We start from the raw sequence: 14,080 nt of genomic DNA, 5'->3' as shown, positions 1-14,080 counted from the left end.
AGAAAAACAGACCACCCAAGGATGAGGAGAGTTTAATGTCTGAATGAATAAATTCATGAATGTCTGAGCCTGTCTGTATTCTGGACTTATAATCTCATAGGGAAACTAATCAGTTATATTTCCAAATATTTTGGAATACGTTTCATTTTTATGTCTTGCAAATATCACTGCATTATTCAGGAAAATGTTGTGAAGGTGAGGTTGTTGTGCTACAGAAGCTAAGCAGCCTGAGGTCTTTAGTAGTCTGACAAAGATTTCTGCACTTTAATGTCTTTTCAACTATTTAAAGAAATGGGCAGCGGCAGAAAGCATGGAGCAAAAAGACAAAACCGATTTAAACAACTCAGAATTGTTGGGAAAGGTATTTTGTGTTTGACGGTGGATTTATGAAGTGCTGTAGAATTTCCTGGTAGATCTCTGCACCGACTGTAGACTTCAGAAAACCCAGTGGACCAACACCAGAAGATGACTTGGCCCCACAAACCATCACTGACCCGAGAAAGTTCACACCGGACCTGAAGCAATGAAATCTAAGCCTGTACACGCTTTTTTTCCAGACTTTGGGACTTCAATTTTTCAATCAAAAATATAAAAACATGAACTCTAACGATGAATGAGTCCCTCCAGGATCTTGCCGGCATTTTCTGTAATAGTTGCGGCACAAAAAGCTTGAAGTTGCAGCAGTTTTTCTTGAAAGTTGCGTGAAAGTTGTGATACTTTTCAATATTAATTTTTATTTCCTGTTTGTGTAAAAGCAACTGCAAATTTTGAATAGGAGTCAAATAAACATAAAGAAATACGTCTTTAATTTTCATTAAAGTCCCTCTATGACTATTTTTTTTAAAATAAAAACATTCCCAGATATTTTTTTTATTATGATTAAAAGGTTTCTAACTGAAATCCTACAACTTAATGTCTTAAGAAGCCATTTTTCACGTTTATCTGAAGCCTCTGCTTCCAAAATCTCCTCTACATGGGCGTGGCCATTGAAGCTGAGCTGAGCAGCTCCCCCCTCGACTCCCCCTTTCTGAGCTGTGTCTTGCATGACTGAAGAGCATGAAACGGGGGGGTGGGGGGGCAGGGGAGGGGATCAAAAACAGTCTCAGAAACAGTGAAAATGGTTGAATTATGTTACAGCAAATGCCATAAAGTAAGTGTCTATTCACACATCATTTTTCAAATACGGCCACAAGGACTCAGACGAAGGGTTAAGTTTAGGATTGCACTTTATGGTTAAACTGCGCTCACTCTGAACCCGATTCGCGTGGTAAAGGCTGCCAATCTCACTGTTAAGTCAATGGTACAGATGCGATCTGAGGTCCAGTGATGCGATTTGAGCAACGGGTGAGGCGCAAAGGTCTGGCAGCACTGCAATTACAGTATAGCAGCACGGTGCGATTTGGTACTAGTCTGAACCAAATCACCCATACAGTACCTGTCCTGGCTAAAGAAAAATTTGTATGACATGGCTGTCATACAGATTTTGTGCATGAACATTTTTGCTTTATGGGCTCCCTTTTTCATGATAATCTACTTTTCTAAAACATGTCATGATTCTTCCAAGAATACTGGACCTTTTCACAATATTAAAATGTTTTACATTAAAGCAGAAAAGAGGGAGTGCTGACATCGGACAGAGTCGGCCGGTGCTGTGAGAGGAGCTTGTCGACTTCAACATCAGATAACCAGATGGGATGTTCCGATCTGGTATCTCTACATCCATCGTCTTTGCAGCAGTGAAAAATAGGATGATGAAGACGTTTTGCTTGGCCATAACCTGCTGTCTGAACCCAGAGCAGTATTGTTTCTGTGTAAATGACCTCTATGGAGATCTGCAAACACACTGAGTGAGGAGTGGGTAGAAGGGGTGGAGACAGACTTATTTATCTTCTGTGTTCACTGAAGAGGCAGTGTTCATGTTGTGGAGGTCATCGTGAAGCTGCCAGTGCAGTCTCCTGGGATGATGGAGCGCAGACCTGCATGCAGATGTCTGTGTGACAGGGCAGAGAGTGTGGCTGCTCTAATTTATACAGTTTAGCCTGAAAAATAGTGTCTACACATCATCATCATTCATTTATTTATAAAGCACCTTCCACCAGCAGCCAAGGAGGCCCAAAGTGCTGTACATCAGCTGGTGATGAAGAAGAATTTTTGGGTTTGAGAGCAATAAAGTACAATTTTAAACAAGAGATGTTTTGCAGTGCTGCACATTCAAGGTAAACACTCCACAGCATGCCTGCAGACTGCTGTGACAGGAAAAAGGGAGAGGGGGGTCACTTATGACAGAAAGACAGATCCACTAGACCTCTTGGCTCTGCAAAAGATGCTTCTTCATGGACGACTGAGCTGTAAGTGAACAGAGTTCATGAGGGTCCCCACTGGAACGGAACGACACCCTGCAGATCTGAGCTTCAGAAAATGTCCCAGAGACACATAGCGTTCCTCTCCCAATCAGTCCCACAACAGCTCTGCCCTTTAACAGTATGGAGCGGGCCGCTGGGAATGCAGAGACAGCTGCAGACACTTGGGTGACAGACCAAGTCCACCCACACCGGTCTAGCTGCTTTTCCATGTTTGACCTGTTTTCCTATGAAGAATGCTCCAGAAGGAAACGAAGGGCATAAAGGAAGGTTTAGAGGAGGAGGGTCTGCCAGGTTTCAAGACAGGAATCCTTCTGTTTTGTCCCAGGTGTGTCCCACACCTGAGGTTCGTTTTAATGATTTTACGAGGGTTTGTGTAGCAGTAGGACTAACATTCCCATGATGCACGTGTCCCCACAATGCTTTGCACATTGTCATGTAGAGTGCAGCTTCCACGTTTTGCTGGAAAAAGGCTGTCCTCCACACACTCTGTAAAAAAACAAAAGCGCACTACGACAGGTCTCTGTGCGCTGCTAGGAAATGACAAACTACGCACATGTCTGCAGAGGCAGAGGTGCAGAGACAATTCATTCAAAAGTTCTGATCTTGAACATAAAGAAATGAGAAATGTAATGACAGCAAGTTATGGACTTCAAACTCTGCCAGAGGTGATTGACTTTTCATGTCGTGTAGAACGGCCAAAGTGGATCCGATGATTTTAGAGGTATTGGGTTGCAACTGCAACACTTTAAAATGAGCTGTTGAAACAGAATTTAAAAAGGTCTTTGTAGGAAATCCGAACGTGATCTTTAAAAGACATACTTCAATTCTAGTTGTCAACAAACTGGAGAGAGTGCAGAAACATTCATCACAGCTGCACACAAATTAGTAGAAAATTGTGGTTTGGGAGTTTTAAAAGAGGAACTCATGAGAGACAGGAGGACAGATGGAATAAGAGACAAAAAGCTGTCAGAACAGCCACATTTGGACTGTTAACGCTCACAAAAGCTTCACAAAAAGTCAGACAGAGTGAAACAGTGAAGACGTAACAAAGATTTCTGTCTAGCTCGGCCTCTGGGAAAAAAATATCAAACAACAAAAAAAGTAGAAACTGCCCAGGGAATAGGCAAAAAGAGGACAAAAAATAGATAAACCACACGAAAAAGTGTGCTGAAAACATGGAAAGACTGCCAAGGGAGGGACGTTCAATACAAAAAAGAAAAAAAAAGAAAAAAGGCATTTTGCTACAGTTTGTCATTCAGGTGATGCTGTGGGGTTATGTGAGGTCAGAAAAGATCAGGCTGAAAGAAACAGTGAAGAATGTGTGTTACTAGATGATATAGGCTCACAGAAGACTTAACTGTAGGTGGAGAAGGTCCAATTAAATGGGGAATATCGTGGTTTTATACTGGACAATGGGGTTAAGATGTTCAGTTACTTCCTGAGAGCTTTTACAAAGCTTAACCTAAGACCTGCTGTCTTCATGCGTGGACATCGTATTGTGGGTTATTCTTTTACAGTAGTTAATTCTGTGTCACTGAGGGTCTGGGACTATGCTAAAAGAGACAGTGAGCATCAAAAACCCAAAAAACACACTGCTTTGAGCATATGTGAGTTTGCAAAGTCAGAAATCCTTTTTGGGGCCCACAAAGTTCAAGCCAATTGAGTCTAAGTAATCAATCAGTTGCCACAACCTACCTGGAAGACATGCCGCCTCTCACCGGGATGGTATACTCCATTGGTAAATTTATAACCACATCTCTGAAAATATTTTCATAGACTAAAAGAGATGCTACGTCCTCCAGAGATGCTTGGCCAATATCTTAACAAAGCAGATTCAGAAGTTGCTGCAGATGCATCACCACACAGTATCACACCTGTTCTTGCACAGAAACAGGCAGATGGTTCATGGTGACTGGTGACATAACTCTAAAGAAGACCTACAGAAATTGATAAGCACTTTGTGCTAGTTACAGAAAAAGTTATTAGGGTGTGTGAGAAACTTTCTTTATATCTTATGGGTCTTTTATTCACACTATTGACAGATCATAAGCCCATTGTTCCTCTTTGAGAACCTCTGGCTTGGACGATCTTTCACCACAGATCTGGAGATTTCATCTGAGGCTGTTACTCTCTTTGTTCAGTATTGTTCATGCTCCAGTAAAGAGCCTAGTAATAGATGATGCTCTTTCCAGAGTCAGCAGGTTATGGCCAAAGATTTTCAATAGGAGGAAGAGGTGCAGGTTTTTCTAGACCATGCTGTACCCTCCCTCCCACCAACATATGAATACGACTAGGGGACATCAAGTTGCCACAGAAAATAGCAAGGGTTCAAAAAAAGTAATCGCAAAATGGTTTAAAGGTCAACCAGAGAAATTTAGACTGGATACCATACTGACAGCAAAGCGCATACTTGCTGAAGGTTTTGCTCATGAAAGGAGAAAGACTCGTGATACTACCACCTCTGAGACCGTATATCTTAAAACGTCTACATGAAGGGCATCTAGGGAGTTTAAGGTACAAGGCCAGAAATAAAAAGTTGGTAAGGTGGCCTGGTATTTAAACACAGACAGTCAAACGGTGAACAGATGGGACTTTTTAAAAATGCAGGCTACTGTGAACCACTGTTTCCTACTCTAGTACCAGACCATCCTTGGCAGAAGATTGGTATGGACCTGTTGTTGTGGTTAGGAAAACTGCACCGTCTGATCATAGACTATTTCTCTGGGTATATTAAGACTGTTGTATCTGATAATGGCCCCTTTTCCTTATAAATAAAATTATATGGAATATACCATAAACCAAATGGACCACACACCACATTTCTAATATTTTTCTGTTCCCATCAAGTTCCACTAAATGTCACCATGGGTTCTTATGGGTTAATTTTCAAGACAGCTGCTCCAACAGATTGCAAAGGCAAGCCAGTCCACATTAGCCAATGGTGAAGCTGGTGAAACGTGTAGTTAGGACCATCAAAGATTTCTCAAATAAAAGAAAAATAATCACAGTAGAGGATTGCTGGCTTTTAGATTTACTTCACTGGAGCCTGAGTTCCCTTTTATTCAACTTACAAAAGGGAGAAATCAATGTACCTTTCAACCACAAGCATCATCCAAACTGGATCCCAAGTGTGTAAACGAATGTAAAATATACACTACGACAACCACAGACATCCCTCTAAGATCTGTCTCAGAGCTTCCTTCCGGACAGGAAGCTTATAGATTACTACAGACAATTGATTCTGCTAATAACCCAAGATCATATGTAGTGGACACCAATACAAGCTCCCTCGGGAGGAATAGGACACATCATTTATCTACAGAGGTAAAGCCATCTAACAGAATTAATTTTAATGTTACTGTGATATTACAGGTCTTAAAAATAGCTCCTTGCTCAGGAAAAGATTATGTGCTTTAATGTGTTACAGTTTATAATTCAGAAAACGGATGACTTGAACTCCCATGATGCCTGCCCATGATGCTTTGAAAGGCAAAGTGAGGCTCCAGAATTCTGCAGAATAAACGCTGTTCTTGGTACTGCAGGTAAGGACCCAAATGCAGAGGCGGAGGCACACGGTTCAAGGGCAAGGAGGTTTAATGCAAAACAAAAGGCGCTGCAGAGCAGGATCACAAAACAAAACTCACTGTGGCGTGGCATGAAACATGGAAAAGACAGTCTGGGACGAAGAGGCATGAAGACGTTAAAGACGGTAGAGACGCTAATGGACCAGCACAAGAGGAAGGGAGAGACGAGACTTAAATACAGGCAGGGCAGACAAGACACAGGTGAACAAGATCAGGACAGATAGGGACCAGGAAGTAAAACTCAGGAACATGACCAAACAGAACACCTTTCAAAATAAAACAGGAAACAGAACCAAACATGACAGAACAAGAAATAAATCAAAAACCAAGACAAAAGAAACCCAAACCATGACATTTGGTCTCTGTTTACTGTGGTTGCTGGTGTGTGTGGTTCAGATTTTTCTTTTTGAGTTTATAACTTGTTTTCTCTTCCTCTTTGAATTAAAGCTGTTTTTGTCAAAGTAAATTAACCTTTTTTGTCCATCACGGAAGAATGAGGAAGACAAAAATGTAAACTAAATTTACACTGAAAACAAACAAAAACAGAAAAAGAAACAGAGGAGCAGACACACTCAGGAATCGTCAAGATCTCATTGGAGTAGGAATGAAAACAAAGATCAAGCATGAGGGTTCTTCAACCACACAAGTGCTTTGTTAAAAAACAGAATTCTTGAATATGAGGAGCTTTCTCACACACTGCTGTCCATCAGTGAGTTTCCACGGTTCTTAAGAAAAGTATGTTAGATAGGTGCACCAGTCTGAACTCTTATTTACCTTGGTGGACAGGGGGCGCTATACTCAGTTGGTAAGAATGTGTTCTTTTTGGTGGATTTGTAAGTAAGTGAATACATTTTCTTGTCTCTCCCAAGGTTAGACCCGATGGAGACAAAAGAAGTGGGGTACTATTTGCAGTTCGCAGACAGATTGTTTAGTTTCTTTTCAACCATAATTAATTCCTTTACAGTTCCAGCAGATCCATGAATATAGGCTGCGGTAAACACGCAGGTCAGAGGCTACCAGCACTCACCACATGTCAAGGCAGGTGGAGTAGTCTGTAGAGCCCAGCAGGACATCTGGAGGCCGATACCATAGGGTCACCACCTCGTTGGAGTAAGTATGGCTGGGGACTGACTTGGCTCTGGCCAGGCCTGCAAGAGAAAAAAAATCTGAGTCAGATAGCATGAAATGACCTTACACAAACAAAGCAAATCTGAAAAAGAGCCAGAGAGTGGCAGCAACAGCTGTGAACACAAACAAAGAGAGGCTGAAAATTCTTGCAAAGAGAAAAATGCACAGCAGATGTTTTTAACCTAGAATTTATCATTAAAAATACATCAATTTGTAAAGAACTATACATTTTGACCATGGTTAAAAAAAATAACTGTCCGATGTGAACTGATAGTTGACCAAAGAGCAGCACACTGCTCAGGGATGGCGCAACTGAATTTAATTGAACAATATTGGAAACAAATTAAAATAGTTTTGATCAACTTTGTCTTTATGTCCAGGAAAAATCAATAAAAACATCCAATATGCTTAAGCATCTGAGCAAGAACCTTCAGAAGCCCTGATAACCAACAGATCCAAGGCAGTACAGTCAAGAGGCCGGCCATGGACAAGAGGGCAGCGTGGTCATAATTCAGAAGCCACAACAGACAGACCCTCATCGAGGGAGATGATCTTCTGACAGTGACCTGCCTACACAGACAGGCAGCATGACACTGATTACCTGAAGGTGATGCAAGCAGCGAGTGATCCAGGATCATAACAAGAACACATCTAAGTAAATGCCTCCAAACCAACATCTGATTGCTTTCTGAAATGTCTGAAGACTTCTTGGTGGAATCAGAAAATGCATTCTGCAGCAGAGGAGCTGCCACAGAGAATTCTCTGTCTTCCATTGTGAAGAATAGTTAGAAACTGCCTTTAACTTTTATTACACTAATGGTTTAAACTTAATTCACTGAGCATGTATTGTCATCTCAAAATTATATTACATTTGAAGAAAGCACAGCCAAACTATTGTTCTAACAGTTTCTTCTCATACTCCCTCTTTTCTGTGCATGTTTTCTGCTGAGCAGGCCTCAGAGTTATCTTCACTTTAGCCTTGGAGGTTCTCTCCACCAGTAACCTGTGGGCATGTTTTTCACACGAGGCCCATCGGACGATCTTCTGAATATGCAAATGCAGGGTTTTTATACCAAAGCCCATCCCTGAGCTCGTTGGTTCGGACTTTGAATGTACCATGTTCATGTCTGTCCCCTTCGTGTTTGTGCGAAGTAAAACCTCCACAAAAGCTAAGTAACTGTCTCTGAGTCCTTATTCATTATTTCTGTGTGTAAGAAACTGACGGGTACGAACCTAAAAATATTCCTATTTTACAGTCCTTTCTAGAAAATCCAGTTTCTTCACATCCATGGACCGTAATTTTGTCCTAAGTGGGAGGAAGCAATAAGAGTCTGCGGATCTGAATCATGTGGTGGTGTGTGGGATGGGTTGAGGCCTTTCAGATGCTCTGTATCATGACCATGAAGACAATAACGGGTTAAACATTGGAACATCTGCAACTCAGGGAGCCAGTGGAGAGACTAACGAGTCCAGGTGGCATGTTTTTGTCTGAGTCTCCACTATAAAATCTTGATAGTGCTGTTCTGGATGTACTGCAGACTTTATGCTCAGGCAGGTGACTCAACAAGAGGGTAGTTAGAATAGTTGAAGACAAAGTTTTCTCAGTGCCCCTGAAACAAAATGAGGAGCAGAGATGAGAAATATTTCTTGAATGATAGACGGCTGTTTTGCTGAGGTATAAAGATGAAACTCAAGTGACATCTGGGGGGACAATTTTACCCCAATGTTTGTATCTAAACTTGTCTGGTAAACATATTGGCCAGAAAAGAAAATTACTGTAACAGAGGACGGGTGAAGCTCCTGCTTTGGTCACAACTGCCCTTAGGTGGATACGGGCTGTCTGCAGGTGAGAAATGGGCAAATCTGCTGGTGGCCTGGGCGAAATATCAAGATCGTAGAACATAAGCCAGCTAACCCCGTAGAGAGAAGATGTTCATGCACATTTTTGTTGCTACAGGCATGCTGTGGGCGACACGTCGTAGTGAACACTTAACATGTAGGAGTAAGTAAGGAGGAAGTTGGTGAGACGCAGCCGTGTTCTGAAGACTCTCCATTTTTTTACATCCCTCCCAAAAATCCTGTGCACTTTGCGAGGAGCTCATTAGTATTGTTAAAATAATATGCGTGCCCCCCTTGCTGCAGCCTGACTGTTAGAAATGGGTAAATGAGATAATCAGAGTGTAGTTTGTGAGGGTGTTTTTACGTTTTGGTTACGTGTCACCTGCACACATGTGCGTGCAGCATTTGCACACAGTCAGTCAGGAGCCAGTTCACCAGCCTCACTAATGACTGGTGTAGCTTAGGGGAACCTAAACCCAGCATAACTCATACGTCATAGGTGTGTGCAACTTTTATTTGCTTTACAAATACTTCAAGATACACTTACTACACACAAGACAATGGTATGTTTCATTTTCAGGAGGTGGACCAACGAGCCTTAAGTGATCTTTTTAAAGTCTTAAACTGATGTTTTTATGTATTTTCGAGGTCTAGCAGCTCCGTGCTAACGTAGCTGACCCACGACTATTGATGACATCATGGAGTGGGAGTAACATCCAAATTCAAATACACTTTTTTTCCATAACTCTCCGTTTGGAGGGCTAGATATAGGGGGTAGGAAGAAGCCGGAAGGGTAGGGGAAGAATTCAGATTCGACCTTAGTGTCTCTCTGCGCCATAGATTCAGCAATACCACCCAAGGAAAGACCAAACCAGTCAAAATAACTTTCAATGAGCTCACTTGTGTGTTTTCCCCTCACAAAAATTGAGGATCTTGTGATCATCCTTACCAAATCCAGCTTCCAAAGGTCAGAGGGAGGCTTGATTATCTGACATGAGTGGGTGATTTTTGGCAAAGACCATGGTTTCATCTGTGCTGTAAGAACGGCTGGAACCTTTTGTGTCACTACAACCCTGAGAGTGACGCTCAACTTGGTTGGCCACAACCTAATTAAATGGAAGACAGATCTGTAGTCAGAAAAGCCTCCAGGGATTAGACTTGGTTATTTGAGAGGTAGATTCATGAAATATTAATAGAGACATTTATCTCAGGGATGAAAAAGGGGTGGGGGTTTTGAAGGCCTAGACATGAAAAAATTGACACTGGGAGAAGGGAATTGGAGCTAAAAGCCAAGAGTTCAACCCGAACACGGATTTGGGAAAGATACAAAGACCATCTGCGGGTCGGTATGATAACAGACTGCATGCCCTCTCCTGGTATATGCTTTCAGGTGGACAAGCTTTGTTTAGCACTAAGTAGTTTCAGCCATGTGCATGAAGTTAATCCCAGAATCCACAATGGAATTAAACATACTTTATTGTGAGTGAATACATTTCAAAAAGCTTGATCTTACTTTGTGGTGGGATGATAAGTTTTGGAATTGGCCGAAGAAAGCTAAGCTGGAGAGAAGAAGCTAGTCACAGTCTTATTGTTGTAGAAAAGTCATCAAATGGTAAATACTTATTTAGCACTTTTCTACCTTCTTCGACAGTCCAAAGCGCTTTATAGTCACAGTCCCATTAACACACACTTTCACACACTGATGGCGGATGACTGCCGAACACTGGTGCCAGCCTTCCACAAGAGGCAAGGTGGGGTGGAGTGTCTTGCCTAAAGACACTTTGACATTTGGGTGGGCAATGCAGGAATTGAACCTGCAATCTTCTGATCATAGGTCGAGCACCCGACTTGGTGTAAAGCCCCGGAATGCTGATGTTAGGATGGAGTCAACCTTTTATTATTTATTTGTTTATGTGATATTTTGTTTATGGTACATGGTAAAATAATTATCTATGATTTTTTGTTGGAAAAATGTTTTTTTGCAGTGCACTGACAAAACGTATTAAAACTCATCCTAAAATCAACCAAGGTTTTAGAAATGTTGCTCAAATGCTAACTCTTCTAATCTCCTTGCAAAAAAACCAAAACAAAAAACAGCTCATGACTAATGGTAGAGCAGAGTGCAGATGCAGGGAGCTTTAATGAGGCTGACGGCATTACCGCTTTGTCTCTTCCCCAGTGGTTAGAGGGCTTAATTAAAGCATTTAGCTTGGTTAAAAAAGTGACTTCCTGCCCTGCAGAGAGTCCTCTGTATTAGGGGGAGGATAAATGAGACGAGGAAGGAAGGTATTTAACATTTCCATGTGTCAGAACACCCACAACTTGAAGACGTTTCAGCCGACAATAATCACAGCTGAACATTGCAATTTCCACACGTCCCCACAGCATCTCAGACCTCTGGGTGAGCGCCTGTAGCCCCTCATGCTTCCACACTGCTTCGTCTCAGTGGGGGCTGGGGGGTGGATGTCTACCCTTTCTCTAAAAAAATCATTTTCTTATTGTTTATCTGCTGTTTGGTATAAAGTTAAATGATAGCATTAATCCTGAGTTTTTGTTTGTCTTTTTTGCTGCTCAGTCTTTGTGACACGTCGTTTCTTCAAGGTGAAATCAATAAAAACAGCAGTTTTACTGTCAATTACTACACATAGAAACATGCATTTGCCTTTTTTATGACCTCACATTGATCTGGTAGTTTCAATGATTGCTGAGTCTCCTAATGCAAAAGAGTCAGTAAACCATCTGCTAAACTGCATTTCAGACATTAAGTCATGGCTGGCAGAGAACGTCTCACAGTTTAACCACTTCAAAAAAGAAGTTTTAGTTGTTGGTTCTGAAGACAAGAGAGAGATTGTTTTTTCTAATCTAAAAAATGATCAAACTTCTCAATGTGTGAGAAACCTGGGCATTATTTTCAATTCTAAGATGAATTCTATTCCACAAAAATATAACCAGCACAGAGGTGCTAATGCATGCCTTTATTTCCAGCTGATTAGATTACTGAAACGCCCTGCTCTCTGGTCTTCCCAGAAGAAGGATATCAAACCTTCAACTATTTCAGAACTCAGTCGCATGCGTGACGAGGACCAGAGGGTGGAGACACATTACAACCATTTTAAAATCCCTGCATAGGCTCCCTGTGTTATTCAGGGTTGATTTTAATGTTATTTTATTGGTTTATAAATGTTTTTATGGTCCGTCATATCTATCAGATATGATTTTAAAGTATGAGGCCTTGAGGACCCTGAGGTGTAGATGGGCATTATGTGTTTTTTTTCTATCTTCTTGCTTGTTGTTATTTAAATTTTAGAAATGCATTTCCCTTCAGGTGAGTTGTTCTTCTCAAACTAACTCAATGCATCATCCTCATTCACACCATCCACCCTCATGTCCTCCTGCTCTACATCCATAAACCTCCTCTTTGGTCTTCCTCCATTTCCTGGTAGCTCCAACCTCAGCATCCTTTTACCAACATCGTCACTGTTCCACCTCTCAAACCATTTCCATGTGCTTCTCTGCATTGGTCCCCAAAAAATCTACCATGATCCCAGAGAGAACCTCGACACCTTCAACATCAATCACTAACAATGTTCTTTGTGATGCGGAGAGGGAGAACTGATTAAGAGAGACAAAATGACACTTGTTTGCTTTGGCGTTTGTGCAGATGTATGACAAACTTGGATAAAACAGACTGTAACTTATACTCCTTTATGCTTTCCATGGCAAATCTAAAGTGTTGTGATAGAAAAAGGGTCAACACCTCAGGAGTGTTTCTGCAGAGGAGGCAGCTTCAAAGGTCTGACCTTTGGATTTGTGCACAAACAGACCTTGAACACCCCCCCCCCACCCCCGTCCTCTGTGGATCTCCAGCTGACCTGCCATCCTGTTCAGATTTACAGCAGGAAGGAAAGTCAGCAGGTAATGGCACTGCACGGTCCCACACATGCTCAGAAAAGAGGGCTGCAGGTTTAAAAGACAAATTTAACAAGAAACAAGTCAAAGACTGCGCCTGCTGCCCCCCACCCTCACCAGGCAGTCCAGGCATGATTATTCACCAGAAACTCAATGGATTTTAAAGGCAGTTTATGGACAACCCCTGTGCCCTTGCTCTGTCACCTCTGGGAGGATGTACAGTACATGTTCTTAAGACGGGCCTTAGAGTGAACTGATGATGGCAGTCTTTGTACCTGGCAAAGCTAAAACAAAACTATGATGTGTTAAAGATTTCCTGCTCTTCTGCGCTCAGTTTGCTTTAAAAAAAAAACATCACGGTGAGATCAGTAAGATTATTTTTACTGTGTTCAGTGTCGGAGATTCTTTTGCATTTGGTCCATATGGACTTTTTTACTTTTTCTTACACATCTTTCTGTATCACCAAGAAGTTTTTACTCATATTCCTTTGTGGTCTGCCACTTGCAGTGAAGCCAGCGTGTCAGTGGGCCACATCATCCCTTCAACAGTAACACTGGCAGACACTGGCAAAACTCGGGAAGATAGGGATCGGAACCAGTTCCACAGACAACGACTCAGCGTGAAGAGTTGCAGGTCTGAAGGTCCATCCGGGATTGAAGTCCCGGCTGGTGCCTGTGTTCCATCTTGGCTGCAGACGTGTCTGCATTTGGCGATCGTTCAGTGTTTTAATGGGAACGCAGGAAGCCTTTTAGCAGACACAGCTCAGCTTTGCTCTCACGAGGCCTGAAGTATTTGGGCCATAACAATGCTGGTCTGCTGTTTGCTTTCTTGCCATAGTTAAAACTGTCCTCAGTGATTCTGACTCTTAGGTGCAGTGAGATGGGTGAAAAAAGAAACTCACACATGCAGCATTAAAGCTGATGAGTTAATCAGCTTGCGAATTATTTTTTATGTCCACGTTCATGATATCCTTTTTTAACCCTTGTGCTATCTTAGATGACCCCACCCTTACATTGGCGTGTTCTCCCTACCATGACAAAGGTGGATAAAGGTGGAAAGATTTCATGTAATCCATGGAAACCAGTGAGGTTCACAAATCATTGAAGAAAAAAGGTTCAGAGCACTGTCTAGTGGGTCTAGATGACCCAACTCCCAATGGTAAAGTGCCTAGGATAGCACAGGGGTTACATGAAAAAGCCATTTAGCATTGAAAGGCCATACTGCAGCGTAAGACTGGTCGCCTCCTCCAAGTTTCAG

At 42.0% G+C, this 14,080-nt stretch overlaps 1 protein-coding gene across 3 annotated transcripts in view; it reads right to left on the bottom strand.

The window, feature by feature from the left end:
• cdk14 (cyclin dependent kinase 14) overlaps positions 1 to 14,080 on the bottom strand; it is a 165,454-nt gene that overhangs the window by 62,381 nt on the left and 88,993 nt on the right. For all 3 annotated transcript variants that reach the window (XM_004077647.4, XM_011484941.3, XM_011484940.3), the window contains one exon: positions 6,975 to 7,095. In XM_004077647.4, coding sequence (XP_004077695.1) covers positions 6,975 to 7,095 — 121 coding nt within the window. The remainder of the gene's footprint in view (positions 1 to 6,974; positions 7,096 to 14,080) is intronic.

This window comes from Oryzias latipes, chromosome 16, assembly GCF_002234675.1.
Source record: "Oryzias latipes chromosome 16, ASM223467v1".
NCBI classification, from domain to species: Eukaryota; Metazoa; Chordata; class Actinopteri; order Beloniformes; family Adrianichthyidae; genus Oryzias; species Oryzias latipes.
This window is presented reverse-complemented; position numbering and strand designations above follow the sequence as displayed.